Here is a 21,731-nt window from a genome sequence, read left to right as displayed (position 1 = left end):
CTTTTAGGACATTTAAAAATGAAAATTTGATCGAAACAAATGTCAGTACAACAGAGACGCTTAACTTGTAAACGCCTACTTCCGAACAATACTATATCTCGCCGAAAGAGTCTTTTATATGCCTGAACTACAACTACAGCACATTGAACATGTCTATATAATCCTCGAAAATCCTGTGTTATTACGGATACGGATACAACAAATACAAAATAACCAATTGGACGTAACTTATATTAGTTATTCATTTATTTTGGATTCTATGCATAACGTAACGAAACACTGGCTGTCTTTTCATGCGGTACGGGCGGCTCTGCAAAAGGCCGGTCTTTTATGCTGCTGCAGATCTACGATTTGTAAAAGGTGAGGTTGTGTTTGTTTTTGAAGAACTTGCGTAGCGTCAGCCGCCAGAATGCAACCCGAAAGTCAACGTTGTAGAATGCGTAGATGAACGGATTGATCGCACTGTTGATCCACCCGAGCCAGGTCAGAAACTCCATCAGATCGTCACTCTTGGAATCATCGGGTATGAAAGGCATCAACAAGTAGTACACGAAGAACGGCAGCCAGCAGGCAATGAACCCGCCCACCACCATGCTGAGTGTTTGGGCCGTCTTTGTTTCGCGCTTTAGCGACGAGATGCGTATCGGAATGCGTTTCCCGTGCAGCCGTACCTTGGTCGCGTTGGTCGTCACGTTCGAGGCGCACGATTCGGACAGCGAAATTTGGCTCGCACTAAACTGCACCGTGTTGATCGGTCGCAGCTCAAACGTGGCACCGGAAAACTTGGACATGCCGCTAGCATTGCTACCGTTGCGCGTGGTACTTTGGGTTCCGCGCGATGCCACATTCGGCGTGGTGCGGTTCGAGCTTAGAAACTCGTACAGCGTCTGGTGCGACGTGTTGTTACTGCTGCTGCCGTTTGGATAGTGGCTGGTGGATAGAGCGTGCCGGCCACCGTACGCACCGCTCACCATCTGCCGGGGGCTGGTGTCTGCGTCCGACGTGCAGTTGTCCACTTCGATATCGCAGTTCTTCTCCGTTGCCTATCGGCCAGTTATCATCCAGCGTCCGAGGAGGGTCGTGTTGGTTCGCATGTTCAGGGCGAAAGGGTCAAAAAGCAAACAGAAAATAAGTAAAGCATTATTTTACATTTTTCTATTGGTATACCACCGAACATTGCCTTGTTTTGATGGTATTGACGGTTTGATGGTAAAAATAAACGAAAGAAAACCCCTATGCTAATATTTAACGGAACCCCATCCGAACAGCTCTGTTAGATTTGTGAAGGTACAATGCATTCTGGTTACGCTTTTTTACCGCAAAACCAAAGCATTAAAAATATATTTTAAAAAACTGTTTTCATAGTCTGTGGGTTTGTCATGGATGTGTTTGTATAGATTGTACAGCTCTGGGATAGAAAAATTCATCTAAAAGAAGAAGTGTATCGTTACTTGCAGTACTGCCTACGGTTTACAAAATTTAACATAATTAATTCTGGGAAAAAGTAAATTAAACACAAACGTTAGCAATGACTAGCAATGATAGCTAGTTTTTTTACATTGCCTAACATACAATTACATAGATTTAGGTGAATTTGCATTCAGAGAAAGTTGACATACTGCCGACAACGCTTCTCTGTAATCTGCTATTTCTGAAATGTTTGTTTAATCAGTAACCAGTCTTTTATCAGTTTTGACGTAGCACGAAGCAGCAGAAAAGCGTTGTTCAATTCAATCTTTTCGATAAATGATTTCTTGATAGAAATTTTAGCTATGTTTCCTTTGCCCAAACACCTTAAACGAGCAATTAAATTGCTTAACCGCTGATGCCATTATTTCCATTACGCAAAAATCTTTGATTGTGGAATTTTAAGTACCCTTGTCCCAAAAACAAACCCTAAACATAGACATACACACACAGCAAAACCACCCAGCCTCCTCATGGGCGACTCATTAGCATAACAACGGACAACTTGAGATTAATTTCCACAGCACATCATGTCGCCCCGTGCACGTTCAACATGCGCAACTTGGCCCGAAAATTAAAAGAACAAAAACAAGGCCCGTAAGCCAGTCGTTCGGAGGCAGATAGAGAGTGTTCGTTTTCTAAACATCAGCCTTAAGTCTACGAACCACAGCCTCAAGGTTAAAGGACAACAGTGGACAAGTAGTTGGAATAAAACGGACTCGGTCCTTCGGACATCGCCTACCTCCGTTTTGGTCATCCTGTTTTGTCGAGATGTAAGCACACAACATATCTTTGAGTAGACGTACAACATCACGGTCATCGGGATGAAGAACGAACCCATGGCGGAGAACACCACGTAGCCCTTGTTCTGGTTGTAGTGGCACTCATAACTTTGTAGTGTCCTTCGATCCTGATCGTACCTGTGAAGTGGTAGAAAGAAAAATTGCATTTTCTTGAGGGTAAAAAGGGCAACTGATGAGAGAGAAATATAACCATAGAGTGCCAAGTAATGGCGCGGTGGACAGCGAGGGATGCGACGCTTAGCATAATCCACCTAAAAACGTTAGCTAAAACGCAATGATACGGGGTAATTGATTTTGTTGAGTTTAATATTTCACAAGTGAGTGGTGTACGTATGCTTACATGTTCCACTTACTGGCAACCTCCCGGGGCGAATCTGTCAGACAGCTTAACATTTCGCGAGATTAAACAGCGAACCAAAAAAAAGTTGGACCAAAGAATCCGGAATGACTTATGAACTTTTGAATAAACATTCGAAAATTGAATTTCCCCTGAAATGCTTGGTCGTTGGTTCACCCGGTAGCCCAATCATCATAAGCAGACGAAGGAAATAAAATAAGGAAATAAGTTGTGGAAAGCCAAAGTGGGCGATTCGAAAGTTGAAGAAAAAGAGCTGGTTTGAGCATACCGGCTATCTTTTATCATGGTATGATAAACTCATGTCTGGTAAATCTTAACAAGAAACTTAAATTTTTGTGTAAAATGTATAAAAAAACATTTATGTTTTAAATAGGAACAGCAGTTGTACATTTTAAAGCTATCATTTGTTGTATACACGCAAAACCACCAATTGCATGGAAAAATGGATGTGAAAAAATGCCTTAATAGATGTCTGTAACGTTTTCTTTTCATCTTCACCACCTTAAATTTTCGTCCAGGAAGGATACATTTTGAGAGAACGGGTTACGATTATTTTCACGAAATTTGAAACTATATAAATACAGAGAAGGCTGGCGACACTCTCTTCCAAGAATACAGATATTTTTAGAACAATATTGTTCATATCAAAGAATATCAGCGTATCTTCTTGAAACAGAAAAGGTGTTTATTAAGGAGCTGAATTATGCCAATAACAGGATGAGGAAATCAATGCAGAGAGAAACAATATGTGTTATTATTTTTATTATTATTATTATTACTCGTGTAGGTAATCGAGCAGTGTGCCTAAATAACTATTACATATTTTTAACAAATAAACGATCTAAACATAAAAAACGCTAGGCCCTAACATTACATCTAACGAAGGCAAGAAACAGGGGCATGAATATCTGATAATGATCCAGGGCTGCTGCAGCTGACACACATTTTCATTAAGCGGCAAAGGAAGACGATCAAAGCGGAATCCTGATAGAAGGCCTGTTTCTAAGATCCCTTGTAGGTGCAGAAAAGCTGAAAATATTTTAAACTTCAGGTGTATCTATAAGCCTATTTAAAAATTTACTCATTAAAATTCATAAATTTTATTGACTTTTTCCTGTGTTTTAATGTTTCATGACCAAATAACATACATCTTACATAGTATGGAGGGCATGGCATTTGATTTGACTAAGGAAGACGATAATACATAGCACGTGTCACCTTTTTAACTTTTTCTAACATGGGTAACTTGGTGTGGACACCAAACAATACAAACAGGTTCTAGTATAGGACGGACCATTACCAGGACGGGCATTCTATAACGATTTAGGACAGTAAGGATTTTTAAAGTCGCTAGAAGTACGTAGAAACAAGGTTTATGCACAAATGAAATTCATCCCCAATTGAGTAACGTTAGCGTCATAGTATAGTCGTCATACCTCGACCTCTCTTACCCAAAAATCGAACATACAAACTATCATCAATTTCTAGGCATATTAATACTGAATTAAAGAAATAAAGGTAGCGTTCGGTACACATATAGATAAGTTCTTCGTAACGCAATTTCGCAACAATCTCTGCAAAAAGCCCTTCAAACCTTTGAAACCTTTCAAGCCTTTTATTGAGATGCTTTGGGTATGCGAGTGGAATGTACCAGATCACACTAGAAACGTCTGACCACATGACAAAGTAGGAAACCAAGTTCGTGGAAAAGCGACGAAACCTGCTGTAATTGTTATCATTGTAAAATGGTGAAACCCTAACCGTGCCTGAGCGCATTGTTTGCGGCTCGTGGCTTCATCTTTGTCCACTATCCTTGACATACACTATCCTTTTATAAGCCTATGGGTTGGGCGTGTGTCTGTGTGTTGGGTCTATTGCCCCCAATACCGAGGAAAACAAGTTGCTTGGGAGGATTTCTGGGAAGGCACTACCCGACCGTTTTTCGTCTGTCGCATCTGTTCGCTTGATTTGTTCAGGCTAATTTTGCTAAAAGGTCATTCTTTGTAATTGCAGCTACCGTTGTTTTGGTTGTTGGTCGGTGAGGTGGTGGACATTTGCCAATATAACATGATTTATTTACTTTTATTAAAAACACGAGCTCTTTCCGTATGTGAACCCGTGTGAATACTAATCTCTTGTATGAATGTCACATTTTATTTCAAAGATTTACAATTGTGAGGCTCATGTGGTAAGCAAAAATGTGACCATTCAACATGGCAGGGTTGATACAAAGCATTAAAACAGAAATATGTAGACAACATATAACAACCAATAAAAAAAAGTTATTAGTGATAATAAAAGAATAATTTATTCAATGTTATTAAGACATTGCCCTGTCCCACAGTAAATGCTGCCAAACGCATGGTTGGTTGTAAGGGCATTAATAGCCACTGTTGCTAATGCTTGTCGCGATGTTTCCAAAACCAATATTTGAAAACATTACTTGTCATACAAGACGAATCTAAACTTATGGGACACTTTGTATTATGATGAACGGTCGTCGCACACGATGGTGCACCAATTGTCGATGGCACTTTAAGTCCAACGGACACGGTACACATCCGTCAGCTGCCATCTGCTCGTATTCCCACCGTGCTCGAGACTGCTAATGGGTACGTGGGTGGAATGGAATAAAAATAGTACGATACAGCGATTGAAGCTCGACCGAATTGTTTTTTCCCAGCTAAGTTCCTGCTGCAAGTGATTCACAGTGCCCACGGTGGACCGCGAGTTGAACAGCTAATCTAATCCCACAAGAAGCACCGTGTTTGCCGTAAGCATCCAGGCGCTACGCTGACGCTGCCATGTAAAGCACACTGCTACATTTGGACGTACTTACCAGCCCAAGATGGGAGGACAGGTGATTGCAAGTGCTACCAGCCAAACGACGAAAATCATCAACAGTGCTAACCGCTTTGAGCGTCTCCGTTTCGAGTAGGTGAGCGGTCGCGTAACCGCCAGATATCTGTCGGAAAGGGAAGGAAAACACAAAGAGATGTAACGCAAGGCGTCAAAGACAGCAGAGCCAGATTCACATATTAAAAAACAATCTTTTTCTGTCGCCTTCTTTGAAGCCTCCGTCGCCATCGGCTCCACCAAAATTCACCTATCAACGCTGATTGCACAAAGGCTCAGTATGGAGGCCGTGCAGAGCAGCACGTCGAGCGATATCCAAATGTCGCACAGGATCCATCCGAGCTGCCAGGATTCTGTGAAAGAGAACGAAAGAAATAAAAGAAAACGGAAAGAGCATGAACGGCGATGAATGATACGGACGCAACGAATGCTATCCCACACATGTACGAATCAAGTGCAAAGAATTCCAATTCCACCGCTCGACCGCTGCGCTACATGCAAGAAGTGACATAAAAAGCGACCGAACAACAACGGCAACATCAACCACAAGAAGAAAAAAAAAACAAGAAAGGCAGCCACATCCTAGGGTTTGTTTATTCAAAGGATTACTTTCACTTTCGTACGCAAAACTTCGGCGATTCGGTTACGCGAATCGTACGTAGCGCACACGGCGCAAGGGCAATTTTGGAGGTTCCCACACAGAAGCAGAAATTTGTGCGTTAATTTTATTTACTCCACGCACACCGGTCGGACGATAATGAACTTTCGCCACTCTTTGCTCAGTTCACCATTATTCCTTTAGCCTACGCTTGGTTGTAATCGCGGGGAAAAACTGGAAGGAATAAAATCTATTCGAGCACTCTCGCGAACAGGATTTTTATCTGTCGTGTGCGCCTGTACTTTGATATCCCAGTGCAGAAGGGTAAACAGTTCCTATATCTCGCCTGTTTGACTTTGCGCTGAACTTGTAACAATTGACTCTGGGGAGCTTCATTGACTTGTTTATTAGGTTTGCTAGAAAGTTGTTAGCTGTTAAGTTTTAGGCTCAACCAATCTTTAGCATTTCGTGTGAAGTGTTTCCAAGGACATTAATAGTAATTTTAATCGTAGCCCTTTTCTCTTAGACGTTATTGGGAGCAAGTCTTATGCGATATAAGTATTTATGAGAAATAAATTCTATCTGCGCTTTCAGTATCATGGTAGGATCGACATGTGATTTAAAAGTCTCTTGTTTAAACATATATGTTCTTCTTAGCGAAAATCACATCATGTGAATTTATGTTTCTCGGCTATCCTGTCACACTTCACATGGTACAAGCGTATTTCTCTAAACTCCTAAGAACAACCGTTTTTCAGTGCGTAAAATTCAATGAATTGATGAAATTGGAAAATAATCTCATATCTACAATTAATTTTCATACAAATCGTGCAAAATTCGATGCTTTTTTTTACAATTAGTGCAAAAACGCTATGGAAAAATACCTAATAACTTTACGTCCTAAGCACGAAAGCAATGTATGTATAGATAATTTCATTGATTTAGTACTCGTAAGAGTATTTATGTATTTATTACTTTAACCAACAGAAGGATTGCAAACGCTCAAATTGTCTAATTTTGTATTGAAGAAATCGATTCAATATTCTTCTTCATTTGGGCTCAAGAACCGTTGTTGGTCAAGGCCTGCCTGTACACCACTTTTGGGGTTGGCTTTCAGTGACTTTTGGATTACCCCCTTGGCAGAATAGATAGTCCTTAGTATGGCGGTACTGTTTATTAGGGGCTTGAACCCATGACGGGCATGTTGTTAAGTCGTACGAGTTGACGACTGTACCACGAGACCGACTCAACAATCTTCAAGTTGAATCTTAACTGTTCTAAATTGTTATCACAGTTAATTAATTCATTGTTATGATTATTTTCTGCCACTCATCTGGAACTTTGTTTTGTTTGTTTTATACAATAGTTTTAGCAACGAGAAAAGATCTTTTTTCAGTGCACAAGCTGTTCAAAGCTTGCTAGCTGTCTCAAAGTGTAAAAGTCAAAACAGTCCCATAGGTAGTCAACTTTCAAAAAATGTTGAAATTGATGAAGTGATTCGCACACTACTTTATACCAACTTGCCCCGTATATGTCTGTTATGATGCTGTGGGCTATTTATATTTAGGAGCGCCGTTTCAGTTTCTTACGCTTGAAATGTAACCCAAATCCAACGCTGCGCAAGCTTTAATGAGGATTCAATGACAAGCGATTTTACAGCTCAGTCTGTTCATGCTAGCACTGCCATGTGTTGCCTACTTCAGTCCATCTGTCGCTATCTGGCAAATTCAATCAGCATTAGCATGAGAGCTTACACCGAGCGTACCTGAGCGCTACTAGGCAATCATAAGCCTCGGTTACGCTTCGCTCGTATCATCTTTCACTAGCAGCGAGGCAGAACAATCTCCGTTCCAGCGTTCGCGTGCGCCGACACTGGTAGGTACAATTATTTAACGGGCGGTAACATCCTACATCCAAAATCAACAAAAAAAGGTGGATAGAAATCATACACATGGAACAATTTTCCCGAACCATCAAGATTGGCCAAATGCTCCTGCAAAAGAGAGCAAACGAACGTATGATGAAAGGGTCCTTGGAACAGATAGGAAAAATCCCCGCCGCGAAAACGCCGTACTCGAGATTACAGACAGGCGGGTACCGTGTAAGCCGACGCCTATCAATATCATACCAGACAGATAGCTCCGGAGGCACCCACTGCTCCTCCGCAGTGGCACCCGTACAGTGGCAGCCGTAATCCTTCAGGCTCACACGATGCGTATGAAAACGGTTTACACGCAAACATCTTCCGCGTGAGACTACATGTCCACCATCCTCTGGTAGCACTTTTTGGGCAACAAGTTGTATGCCCTGAAGCATCCGCCTCCAGAGAGGAAAGGTTGTGAGATTAATTCCATACACAATTGGCCATCAACCGGAACTGGGTTGGAATATTAGCAAGCGGGTAACGCTACTAGGCAAGGAATTTAAGCAATCAACAACAATCAAATAAGAAAGCAAAAACAAAAGAGAAGAAAAACTCTTTCAGAGCACATACCGACAACGAACACGATGACGGCGGGAGGCATGACGAAAATTCCGACTAGCCAATCCGCTACGGCCAGGCTCATTACGAAGCAGTTGGTGACGGTGCGAAGCCGGCGCGTTGTCAGCACGGACAGGATCACTAGCGTATTGCCGACGACAGTGATCACTATTAGCAGACAGAAGAGCGCTACCAGGACGAGCTTCTTCCAGGACAGGCAGGCCCGGCTGCAACTGATCGTACCATTCGTTCGGTGCCGGTCATCAAATACTGTCCCTAGGCCGGACTCGCTCAGCTGCAAATTTACGTACAGCTCCTGGTAGGTGGTGGAAAGGGCCGTCGTATAGTTGATAATGATCGACGCACTGGTGGTGATGGTGGAACCGTTGATGGAGACCATAATTTTGAATTTTATCACTTTTTGCTCGGGATCTCTAGATCTCACTGTTTCGTTGTCGTTGGCATGTGCACCGATGTACCCGTATTGCCCGTTTTATTAAACCACGGTCAGCACTTCACTTCACATATTCACCCGTCAGCACGTATTCGATTGTTTATCAGTCGGAATTTCATTCTATTTCATTGCCCTACTGCTGGAAGCCACTGGGGACACTGTATACCAATGTTTGCAATACTTTTCTGTATGTTTCGTTTCATGAACAAAAAAAAGACAACCCTCCACCATAAAACTATCTTTCATAATCGTAACACTATGCCATGCACACACGGACACAGCAAATGTCACCCCGCTGGGTAAAGGGTTCAATATTGCCGAACGAACGCACCGGAATGTTATATTTCAGCAGCTGGTCAGCCACTGTCGTGTGATGTGAACTGTTATGCGGCGTTTGCGTGGTACGGCCATTGTATCCTGTGGCGCGACGTGAAGCATTATGTGTACTGCCTTTTGGGTACTACGGAGTGGAACGCGGCGATGGAATTGATGTTCCGGAAATTATTCGCCGCCATCGAATGCACGGTGATAGTTGAATAGTTGCTGGTTTATAGTGTAGCTTGAAGAGGGTCGGTAGGCTTTCAACGTACTGCAAAGGACATCCGCATTTTCGCCGGCTGATTGCATCCGGAGTCAGTCGCGGTCAATCAGCGTGTGAACGTCAGTCTGTCATTTGGCGAAGTGAAAGGAACATAAAAGTGAATTATTAAGTGAGAGTTGAGAGAGTGTTTATTGAGAAATAATTTTTAAATAATATTAGTTGAAATAGGTGCTACATGGTGAACTTCAAATAAAATTTTATGAAAATAATATAGGTTGTAAAGATTTCTACACAAAGATGGTAAAACATCGTGAACCATCCATACGAATTTATTCTTGAATAGCGCTACAAATTGTCTCCTTTTTTTTAGTCCATAGTGAGCAGGCTATTTTGGTTGTATTTAGACTAAATCTAAACCGAGAATAAAAACTCCTGTTACACAAGCCACCACACCAAAACTCCTTAGGGCAAATGCGTCGTTCGATCGGAAATACTAGAAGGTGAACGGTAATTGCGTAACAACTAAAAAAACTCTGGATTTTTCTACAAAAATAGACATACGAATTGTTGATCAAGGACTGAACAGAGTGCTGTTTGTATCAAATTTTCGTATCAACAACGCAACAATCACAAATCTTCTAGTTGTTCTGATGTTGTCTGAGAGATGTAAATAAACATATTTACACCACAAGAAGATGCTTAGTTACGCAAACTAGAGTGAAGGTCTTGATTATCTTAGAAAAAGCTTCTCTATTTTCAATACACAATAGATACCGAGTATTTCTCATAGAATTAATCGCTATATCTAGACATTCAAGGAGAAATTGTGGTTAATTAGCTCAAGGTCTATATAAAAGAAAACTATTCCGGATCGTATGTCATCGCCAAATGTAAAGGCCGGGCAAACTGTCCGTACTCGTTAGTGTCCGTACTCGTTAGGTAGCGTACTCGTAATTTCGATTTTCACTGGTGGGAATGGTCGTGCCGGATCTCAAAATAATGTATTGTTTTCATCTTTTTCCGATGCAAAAATTGATGCAATGCGTGAAGACTATGTGTATCTTCCTTTTACAAAACTTTTCTCGTCCGATTTAGGTAAAAAATATAGAGAAAAACTCATTGGTCTTTAGGCTTTAAGACTCATTGGCATGCTCTGCATCAAGTAATCATTTCTTATACGGTCGTTACCGCTACTTCCATTGATATCAGCAGAAAAGTAAAAACGAATAAGTTCAAGAAGAAAAAGAAAAGGAAAATAAAATTGTTTTATTCTTGTAAATTTTAGAAATTGTGAATTTGTAAAACTTGTTTTTGACAATAGACCCTAGTTTAAATTTCGAAATATGATTTGTGTATTCTACTTTTTATTTTATAAACTACCCACATATTTTAATTTTTACTCGTTTGCAGCAAAACAATAATCCATTAAATTCACTAACCGACACATATAAACATGATCAATTTCATTCCAAGTGTCAAGTGTACAAAAATGTCTAGAGTGTCTAAAATCTACAGGTAACCTAAATATAGATTGAATGATTCAATCGTTTCGTTAAATTATGCTAACAAATGAAAAAGAAAAGTTTTCATGCTTAAACGAAAATTATATATCGTTCAATTGATAACAAAAAAGTTCAAAAGATAAAACAATATGCACACTATTTATACATAAAAGAGAAATAGAAATCCTGCTAGAAAAAATATCGTTCTTTTCGTAATGTGAATCAAACAGAGACAATTTGTCAATAAATGTTTTTGTCAAAATTTGTTAGCTTGTATGAAACCAATTCAGTGTATTTTTTTAAAATAAAAGCAACTAGTTCCGGATTTATTACAACATACAATCAAATATAGCCTACTTGATGCTTTTAACCTAAATGTAACATCGTCTTCATTTCTTGTTTTCCTGCCTGCAGGTGATTGTATTTATTGAGGATATTGTAGTATATACATTTATTGTAAATACGACTACATACCTTTCTAAAAACTTCGTGTTACTTATTGAAATTTCATCACCAGTACTCAAACTTAGAACATTATTGATCAACCGACACCTAATTGAAAAACAACACATGCCATTTACAAAAAGCTTCTTGAACCAAACAGAAAATCCACCTAACATTAAAGATCTTCCATCATCCTATCCTTGTTTAGTGCCAATAAGAACTGAACTAGCCTATTTAAATGATAGATATAAAAAAAAATCCTTCAGCAAAAGAAATTTACAAAAAAGTAATGGATTCGCTTCCTCTACCACATATTCAATCCAAAACACCATCACTGCATTGGAACAAGATATGGCGTAATATTAATAACAACAAACTGAACTCAAAACAACGAAGCTACTATTATCTTTTGGTTAACGAAAAAATAGTTAAAGAAGAAATGAAATTTAAATTCGGAATGAAAACAAACCCGAACTGTGAGAAATGTGGAATTATCGAAGATCTCGAGCATAAATTTAAAGAACGCAAAATTATTAAAAACATATGGATATTGTTTACACAAATGGTGAAGGACGAATTGCATATAAAACCAAATTTTCATGAACTTATAAAACCAGATATGAATAATTTAAACAAAGAAAAAAGAGCTAAAATAATGTCATTATTTATCAATTATTTTATATTTTCTTATAAAGAGAATTTCACCAATAGCATAGGCAACAATCAATTCAAAAACATAATATGTTAAACAAGAATTATAATAGATTTAAGCTAGCGAATAAGAAATTTTTGTTATAAGTGTCAATAAACTGTTCTTTGTTTCATAAAAAAAATCCCGGAAAGTAAGCAAATGTTGTGTAATTCACTAAATATCATCACTGTTTTACCGAGTCGTGTTTTGAAACTCAATTCTTCGAACGAACATGGAAGGGTAGCTCAAATCTGACGGATTCAGGACCTTCGGAGAAAATTGCTTTATCTTTAATAATATCACATTTGAAATAAATAAATAATACCTGCTATTTTAGTAAGTTAAACATGTTTTTTCTGGAATGCTCATGATATCGTTGGATGGTTGCGTGTCTAGACACTACCAGTTCACGCTTTCAAGCGCACCCGCCTGATAAATACCAATTAAAACGGTATCAGAATATGGTTTGATAATTTTATAGCGTACAATTAAAAAACACAATAAAAATCTATTTAACGTTTTTGACAGCTTTCTGGTCTCAGAGTGCACAGCTGCTTTTCATTTAGTTTCCTGGCAGACTTTCAACCCAATCCAAACCACCACCATCCTGTCAAGCATTCGCGAAGGATCCGGTCGGAAAATAGACCCGCCTCTTCTAAGCCCGATGGATTTGGTGTTTGGCGAAAATGGCCTGTTTCCGACGGAGGCTGTGTGGAATCTTCTTACACCATTTCCGGAACGGGTCAGGACGGATAAGCAATTATGTTAGCCGACCGTGGTTGAGCGTATATCATACGACGCTTATTAATAGCCCGTCCGTCCACACAGGCAGATTAATCATCTCGACAAGACGCTAGCCCGTCGTAGCCACCGATCAAATGCTGTCCAAAACTCTTCGCTCGCTTCAAAAAACAACAACCACGCTTCAGTGAAGGTGAAGACAAAATGCCACCCCTAATTCTTAACACGCAGCGGACCGTTTTTATCGCACCTTCGTAGCAGACAATCTTCCCACGGCATGCCGTTAATGGTTCAAAATGTGGACAGTTTCATTCCTTCCACGTGTTACGCACAAGTTTGATGCTCTTGTAGGTTCTTCTTTCCCCACGAGACGTCACGATGGTAGGAGAGTAAGTTCGTTCGCCTTTATGTGTGCGGTGGTACACTTGTTCTAGCAAGAGATACACAACATCCTCCAATGAAGAAGGCGTATTCTCTAGAGTGTGTTATGCTTAGCATAAGCAAGCTTACGACGGTGAACGGCACACAGACAAAATTTACATTCAGCTGTAGGCAGTGCAGATTGTATAGGTACACTAAGTACCCAACTCCTGGCGGATTTGTTCCGATGGGACAAAAGACTGTCGTTTGGTGGACATTTCTGCATGGCAACAATCAGAGCAATTGTCAGACGACTGTTAATGATGATAAGAGTCGCACCGTCTTCTATCGAGCTGAAGCTGTTGTGCAGTGAATTTTCAAACCTATTGTTGGCATGTGATACCGCGGAAGCAAATTGTAAATTGTCGTTGGTCGGCTCGTTTGTTGCTTGAATATGTACTTTCATTTTATTTGTATGATGTGAGGTGACGCAAATCCAGCAATTAACAGTACATGATTCCATAATTGAAACTCTTTTTAAGATTTTAATGTAATGGAATAGACATGAACATGAGAATGGAAGCATTCAGATGATTAAAAATTAAAATTAAAGCCGTTATTCGTGATATGGTAAGCAATCACTAAACCATACAAGAGTTTTTTTTTTTCAATTAAAATTAATAAGTTCTTAAGACGATCTGAGAAAAGGCTCTTTATACGATGTTGCACACATACCAGAACTTGTCTAAGACCAAGCAGGACATCAATATTTCAGAGTATTGCCGTCATACGCTCAGTTTGATACAAAATGTTTTATTTTCAGAGTCTTCAATGCACTGTAAATGTTAGGTGTATATTTCTCAACGATATCTCATGAAATATCCATCCAAGTCTTTCTTTTTTGGCACAGCAACCGTTGTCGGTCAAAACCTGCCTGTATCTCTAGTGGGCTTGGCTTTCAGTAACTTATTGATTAAAAATAGTCAGGATAGTCTGGACTCGACCGGAATTACGGAGTTAAATCCAAATTTAATCTGGAGTCGAATTCAGTTTTTCAGAGCCAGAGTTGGAGTGAATCCACGACTCTACTCCGTATTACCCATTACTACATTTAACTATCGTTATCAACATGTTTATTTTGATCACCACATTCAACCTTATCGATGTGAAGCGGATAGAGTTATTAGTATATCACTGCAATAAAACATATCTAGAGGAATTATATTCAAATTTTACGATGCATAAACATATGCTCATCTCCCGTGTAACCAATACATGCTTATAGCTGATTGTACGTATCACGCCTGCCTCAAATTCGGTTTGACAAGAAACGTCATGTTGGTTACGGTGTCGTGAACTGTCATCTTCAAATGTTTCCCACGGTTAATTATTATTTAGAATTTTGTTCTCGTGGTTGCGTTGTCAAGGCATCGGTGGCTAATATACTAGTTTTCATTGTTCAATCGAAATGATAAGCTCCATAATGTAAAAAAGACCAACATAGAAACTCCCCCTCCATAGATTTTTTTCAATAAAGGAGTGTTGGTATGATCGCTTTTATTCGTAAAAACACTCATCGTAGCTAGTAGTGACATCAGCGCCAGTAGTGTTTGACAAACCTAGAAAAGCCCACCTCGCTATAACGGACATACCGGTACGCCCGGTCTCAGGTAAAAATACGACCAATCTTCACGCTCCACCCATGCAGGACACACCTCGGTACGAACGATCCTGCTCACAACACGGCAACAAATATGCTTGTGTTTCCTCCATCCCCAGCAGCACTTCTGGGAAGGCTGCCTCATCAATTAACACCACCGCCATATCGAACCTTCCTGGCGGCCAAACTTATCATGAGCCCTACCGGAACCGAACTATAGAGTGCGAGAAGTTTCCTAGGAATGGAGGAAAATTTTACCGAACTGCCCACAGCGCCGGCGACATCAGTCCGATGGCGTCTGAATCGATTAGCGATATTTCGTACCGTACCTTAACCATTTTATTATTATTGGATGTTGGTAATGTGAGAGCGTTGAAATGGGACCTTGGTTTTTACAAAGAACAGCAATGTGCTACCCTTAGCACTATGGAGGAGGCGTCTAATTGGAGCCCTCCAAAGAAATTATCCGTGATAATTAGCCGGATAGCTGTCGCAAATGTACTACTCGATTAAATTACATCACCTTTATTTGGGGCGAGATTCGTCCCTCTAATGGGTAGTTCCCCATGAATGAATGTTCTGTTCAAGTAAGAAGATCGGACCATAGAAAACAATGCCTCACGGTATTGGAAAAAGTTCTCACCCTGCATAACAGGCAAAAAGGTTGGCGTACCAGTTTACTTTCATCAATCAAACCGAAGCTATAGAATCCCACAACCAAAGCCGCGACACAAATTGACTAGCACGTTGACAAGAAAGTTGTTCAGCATCGTTTTGACACCTAGCAGTCCTTACAAAAATCAAGCTAATGATCTAATCATGCCTAGGGGAAATCATGATAATTAATTTCGTCCTTCCGTGAAGATGTTTTATGACCAAGTCAAGCGACGTCGCTTATGATTTTGTTTTCTTTTTTGCATTGTTTGGCTGATTTCAAGTTGACAGATGACGTGAAGTGAATTCGAAAAGGCCACCCAAGCAGTGGTAAGTGTATTGCTCTACGCAAGCTACTAACCCAATCGAGAAGGGACAAAAAATCACTTAACCCATTATTGTTGTCCCGTGTGAAGGATGGACCGTCTAGTAGCTTTTTGCCGTTTTGCGACAGCATTGCCAGCGAACAATAGAAAAAAAACAGATATGTGCGGCTTGATGATCCGTGAGTCGATTTTGCTTTGACATCCTTTAAGCAACCTTTTTAACCCAAAAATAATTCCATCATTTTACCTCGGTAGCGACCCGAGCAAAGGTCTACGGCCACGCGAAAGGGTTTTGTTCCTATCGTATTCTGCTTCCAAAAGAATGTGATAATATATTTGAAGCTACTATCCATTTTTGCTTCGCATTTTGTGGATGAACACTCATCTGTGCTTGCATATTGAAGTCTTTGAAAGGTTGACGATTTGCCCTTTATTTATAACTTATGCCCGATTGCGCCCGGAAGAAGGTTGTCTGTCTTAAAAAGCACTCATTGAACCGTGACAGAATGATTACTTTTTATTTTATTTTCTTATCAAGGAAGCACACTTCTTGCGAAGTTGAATAGCAGAATATCAGTTGACCAGGTTGTTTAAAATGCAAAAATAAAATACCTAAGAGGATCATATTATTTAATTCATATTATATCTCGAAAAACGCAATCTTCAAAGAGACGGATGGAGGCGCATGGTACGCCGTAAATTAAAATGCTAATTATGATGATGAAAAATAATTTGTCATTCATCACACGTTAAACGTATCGGAGGTCTGGATATTTTACTCATGGTTGGATTTAATTAAAACTAATCTTGAATAAAAAAACACATTGCACTCACACTTGGGGCATTCCTACCAAGTAATGCTCAATACATGATGGTCTAGAATAGGCTGAGTACAAATTATATGTTTTGGTAGTTCAATTCAAACCAATTTTCGTCAACCTTAGTTTGCAGAAACGTTATAAATAAAACATGACCTTTTATTTTCAATGAAAAAGAGAAAAAACACCAATCAACGACATTGACATTTTTGTAATACTGCTTACATTTTTTACAAAATCTTCATCTTTTTTTGCTTACAAGTACAAAAAAGGATCATATCTTAATGAAATCGTTGCTGTTGTAAAAAAATTAAAACAATTATAAACTATCCGTATGTTATGAGGGTTTTGTGAAATATTTATGCGTTTTATGGAAGATTGTCAATATTAAAGCCCAACAACATAATGTTTTTTGTGTACTTGTTGAGTGAAATCTTTAAACCAATGATCACGATAGCAATACGGTCTACTAGCCCGTGTCTAAACAAACAGCGATTATAATTCTCTACGATTGTATTTGGTTCATATTTTCAACTTTAAACTCTCCTCGCTTTCACAGAGATGCGCATCCCAACAGACAAATCCAGGTCCATCTCTCGTTGTCATTATCATCATCATAGCGCCATACGGCACCCGGAAGTGGATCGCTCGTCTAAACTCGTGGGACATAATTTCCTGTCGAAAGTCAGTAAAATAATTAACAACCGCACCGTTTTGAGTTGTTTTGTAAAATGAATGCGTGGAAACTTAAACACAACAAGTTTAACTTCGCAACCATCACGATGAAACTTTCACCGGAGGGAAATATGCACGTTTCCAGAAGGGAAGACTTAAGGAAGTTTGCATTCAATTGTAACAATGATCAACATTGGAATGACGGCCCTCGCTATTCTTTGTTAACAATTGTCCAATGTCCTTGGTTATTATCATTAAAAGTTTTTTAAGGTTTCTACAGACCATGTTGTGAGATCTACACTCGGGTATACTTCCTAATGCTACTACAGTGTGGCGCAATCGATGATGCCATCATTGGCGATTTCAATTTCGCTCCTACTGCATGGTTGACCTCAACCGGACACGAGCACCTTTGAAGTGAATTGAGTGGAAAATATTCTCCCTAACCCATCGCTACGCCCTGGAAAGGGTTCCGGTTTTGCGATGGTTTTGCAAGAGCACACATCAGCACCGCTTCCCACATAATGAAGAAATTGTTCCCGTTGGCCAATTTCGTTCAATAGATGGCAATCAAATGTAAGGTTGAGTGAAATGGTCGAACGTTAAGGACCGCTAGCTGCCATAAAAACATGAGCTGGGAGAATAAAAACCAACTCATGGTATGAGATTAGTTCTGGACAGTCAACAGCAAACCTCAATGTGGTGTAATAATGTGGACTGAACAGAAACAGATTCTATCGAACTTGGGAGCATTTGGTTGGAAATATTTTCGCTAAATTTAAACGGGATAAGCTTACAAAAACGTTCATTTCACGCGAATAGATTGTATCGCTTACTCTAATGACATGGTACTATTGGATGGTACCCGCAAGTATACACAACTGATGTAGTTTACCTCAAAAATAATTCCGACCACAACCATAGTCGGATCTACTCAACGGGGAGGGATACACGAAAACAAATGCACACTATTTACGACACCCAGAGTTTCAATTCATCAAACCTCCAACCATTCCGCCCACCTTATAGCAGCAGGAGGTATATTTCCTGGTGAATAGAGTATGCAGCGAACGCTATGCGCTCGGACACTGGCAAGGTCTCAAATGCCGACACTTTGGTCGGTTCGGTTTGTTCCAGGTGAAGGTCATTTTATTGAATCTTGCCCGTGAGCTCATGGCTAAGCTCTTAAATCACGTCCTACTTCCGTCCGGGACTGAGGGTTTTATTTCGGACCGATGACGTAAGTTTTTATTCAAAGTACACTTCCTGTCTACTTTGTACTCTGTTTGTAACATAATAGCAAGCTTCATATATTCAATTCGATGAAACATGTTACTGAGCCGGTCTGGTGGTACAGCCGTCTACTCGTACGACGTAACAACATGTCTGTCATCGGTTCAAGTCCCGAATAGACCGTGCCTCCATACGTAGGACTGACTATCCTGCTATGGTAACAATAAGTCACTGAAAGCCAAGCCCACTTCCCCAGTGGGTACAGGCAGACCTTGACCGACAGCTTGTTGTTGTGGTTGTTGTGTCAAAGAAGAAGAAGGAAACATGTTACTTTAGTTAGAATCTTAGAAGTGGTAGCTTCAGTTAGTTAGTGGTAGGTGTCAGACAATGAATTTTAAATAGCAATTTAATTTGTTTTTAAATCAGTTTCACTTCATTTTGTATGGTAGTTTGAAAATTCATTAATTGAGTCTTTATTTAATTTCATTGCAAACATATTTTCCCTGGTTCTAAATTTCACTTAAACTTTGACAATTTTTGCTTACGCTTTTCCTCGATTTTCATATTGCTCAACCATTAAGAAAACAGCCCCAAGGGAAACGACGCTGAATCTAACATATATCTTGGATATTGAGGAAAATAGTCAAGTCTATACATTGCAGCTGTGGGATTTTCTAGCAAATAGCAATAATTTCATCGACAGTCTTAGTGATTTTCGTAAATATTTCTTGGAAAAGGAAAGGATTTAATTTGAAATCGAGGCCATTAACTCGATTGCCATTATGCCACCCAGTAGCTGTTTTCGTACTTCTTTTTTTACAGATGGTAATTTTCTAGCAAATATATTCCAGATTTTAAGAAGAATTCGAAAGACGTACAAACTCGTTTCCGACAGTGCTTTTTGACAACAAAACTATTAAAGAAAAAGTCCTTATTGTTCTTTGTATCGCAGGTCATTTGAAATTTTAAACCGTCGAACACAATTTAATATGCAGTTTAAAAAAGTAAGTAAGATTCCAATACCTTTCGCCATCCGCCAGCGCATCAATCGGTAAAAAATCAAACGGTAATGAAATAATTTTCAGCGTGCTGCCATTTTCGTAGCTAGCAAATGTAACTCAATTTTGTTTATTTCACTTTTTCCATTTCTGGAAGCTGTACGAGGGACATTTTGGTTTTTGCTATGGCTTGAAAAAGTTAATGAAGGGGCTTTATTGAAGTCGTTGAACTTATTTCAATTTCATTGCACTGATAGAAAAGAAAGTAAGCGCAAATATGGCAAGATTTTAGGCAAGCCGAAGCGATACTATTTAAGAATGATGTTTTGTGATGTACTTATGTTAGTTTTGCTATATGGATAGATGTAATAACCCATTAAAGTTGTAATTATTGTCAGTATAGCCGCGACCGCAAATGTTCTTGCAACGATGTACTTATTGACTGTGTGAGAATAAATGGATTTTCGGTTTTTTCGAATTTACTATTTAAGCGTTGAGTACATGTTGAGTACAGTTACAGCGTTGAGAGCTTTTAGTTGGATTCATTTAAGAAATGAAAAAAATAAATAAAATAAAAATATTGATCCACAGTTAAATTGAAAACATATCAAGGCTCAATATATTAACGGAGCCGCATTTGCTGATCTTATCTTACCACATGAACACGATATCGTTGTGCAATTCGTTGCGGCTGCATACACATTTTAAAACAAAGGTGCAAAACACACTCGCACTTGATCATTATTCCATTGTTGCCATTCATTCTCCTTAGCGAGCTTAGCGTCTGGTTTCAGTAAAAGTAATTAGTTTATGCAACATCTGGTCTATAACCTGGCAACTAGAGGAGCGTATCCACCACACCTCATCTGCCAACATTTAACCGTTACCCGTTATCCGCTTTATATCAAAACCAACTGCTTCATACCTCCAAAGCATCAAACATTGCGATTATGATGTCACAAACTATGTAGTGGTGCTGGGGCGTTCCGTTGCCCGTCACCACAACCAAGTGGTCACATTAACCTGGCTAACAATGTCGTTCATTACATTGGCAGCGTTCACCGGATGCGGATTAGCCCTGTACGGCAGGCTGCCGATGCACCACATCCCACACAGACCACATCACACTTTGATGGCCATTAAAACTTCCCCGACCGCGACTCGTTTGCACTGATATTATTGGCCTCCCTGCTACATCCTGGGAACGTTCACGATGCCAAAACTGGCAAAAACGGCAAACACAACAAAACTAAACCACAGTGGAACTATTTTTTTTTTTTGCTCTTTCACCTTACACTATTCTTATTCGTGGTCTATACCTTTGCCGACCTTCCCGTTAGTTGCACTAGTTCGGTCGCAAAGCACCGGTACGGGGAAGAATGGTGGAGCGTAAGGCTGGATCTAACGAACCGACCAGACCGTTTGCGCCACCGCTCGACAGTACGGATACAGTTGGACTGCCGACCGTCAGCGGAAAATGTTGTGCACGCGCGCCAAACACAAATTCGAGCAGTCGGTCTCGATTCGTGCTCGAATAACAGCCAACTTCCCAATCGAAACGGTTTCGGCGACGGTTCAAAGCTTGCGCAGTCTTCACCGTATCGCGAACGAGTCTCTCCTCCTTCGCCACCGCTGGTTTGTGGAATCAGCCTCCTGTGTAGTTCGATGGGGAAGTTGCCGGGTAGTGCAGAAAATCATAACAACCGTTCATTCATTACCACTTTGCTGAATGGTTCGAGTCGCGCTCGAACCTGCACGAAACGTTGCCCTCTGGCATTGTCACCACCGGCAAGAGGCTCCCCGTGGCAACCTGGGGATGACTTATGAAGGCACACAGGCTTGTTTTTTCTCTACCAATTATTTTTTCTCTCCTGTTTCCACCTTACCGCAGCCTATGCTAGGACGGTAGGATCGCTGATTGACGAAATATTGCGCTATGGGGCGATAAATAGCCATTAATTAAATTTCAATCAGCTTTCATCCTCGGTCGAGCGTGAAGAGTAGGGTCCCCAACACACAAACCCCCGCTCACCTTTAAGCGCTCAAGGTCGGTTTGAAGAATGGGAAAAA

General features: G+C 40.0%; 1 protein-coding gene across 1 annotated transcript; it reads right to left on the bottom strand.

Moving 5' to 3' along the window:
- Nucleotides 1-224: 224 nt before the first annotated feature.
- Nucleotides 225-21,143, bottom strand: LOC121590172 (probable G-protein coupled receptor No18). The gene is made up of 6 exons (XM_041909606.1): nucleotides 20,317-21,143; nucleotides 8,577-9,684; nucleotides 5,735-5,837; nucleotides 5,468-5,593; nucleotides 2,210-2,387; nucleotides 225-1,043 (listed from the first exon to the last, which is right to left on the bottom strand). Exons 2-6 carry the CDS (start codon nucleotides 8,962-8,964, stop codon nucleotides 345-347), a joined length of 1,494 nt encoding a protein of 497 aa, XP_041765540.1. The 5' UTR covers nucleotides 8,965-9,684; nucleotides 20,317-21,143; the 3' UTR covers nucleotides 225-344.
- Between the last annotated feature and the right edge of the window lie 588 nt (nucleotides 21,144-21,731).

Source organism: Anopheles merus, chromosome 2R, assembly GCF_017562075.2.
Source record: "Anopheles merus strain MAF chromosome 2R, AmerM5.1, whole genome shotgun sequence".
NCBI classification, from domain to species: Eukaryota; Metazoa; Arthropoda; class Insecta; order Diptera; family Culicidae; genus Anopheles; species Anopheles merus.
The sequence above is the reverse complement of the archived record's forward strand: the minus strand, read 5'-3'. Positions and strand labels throughout refer to the sequence as shown.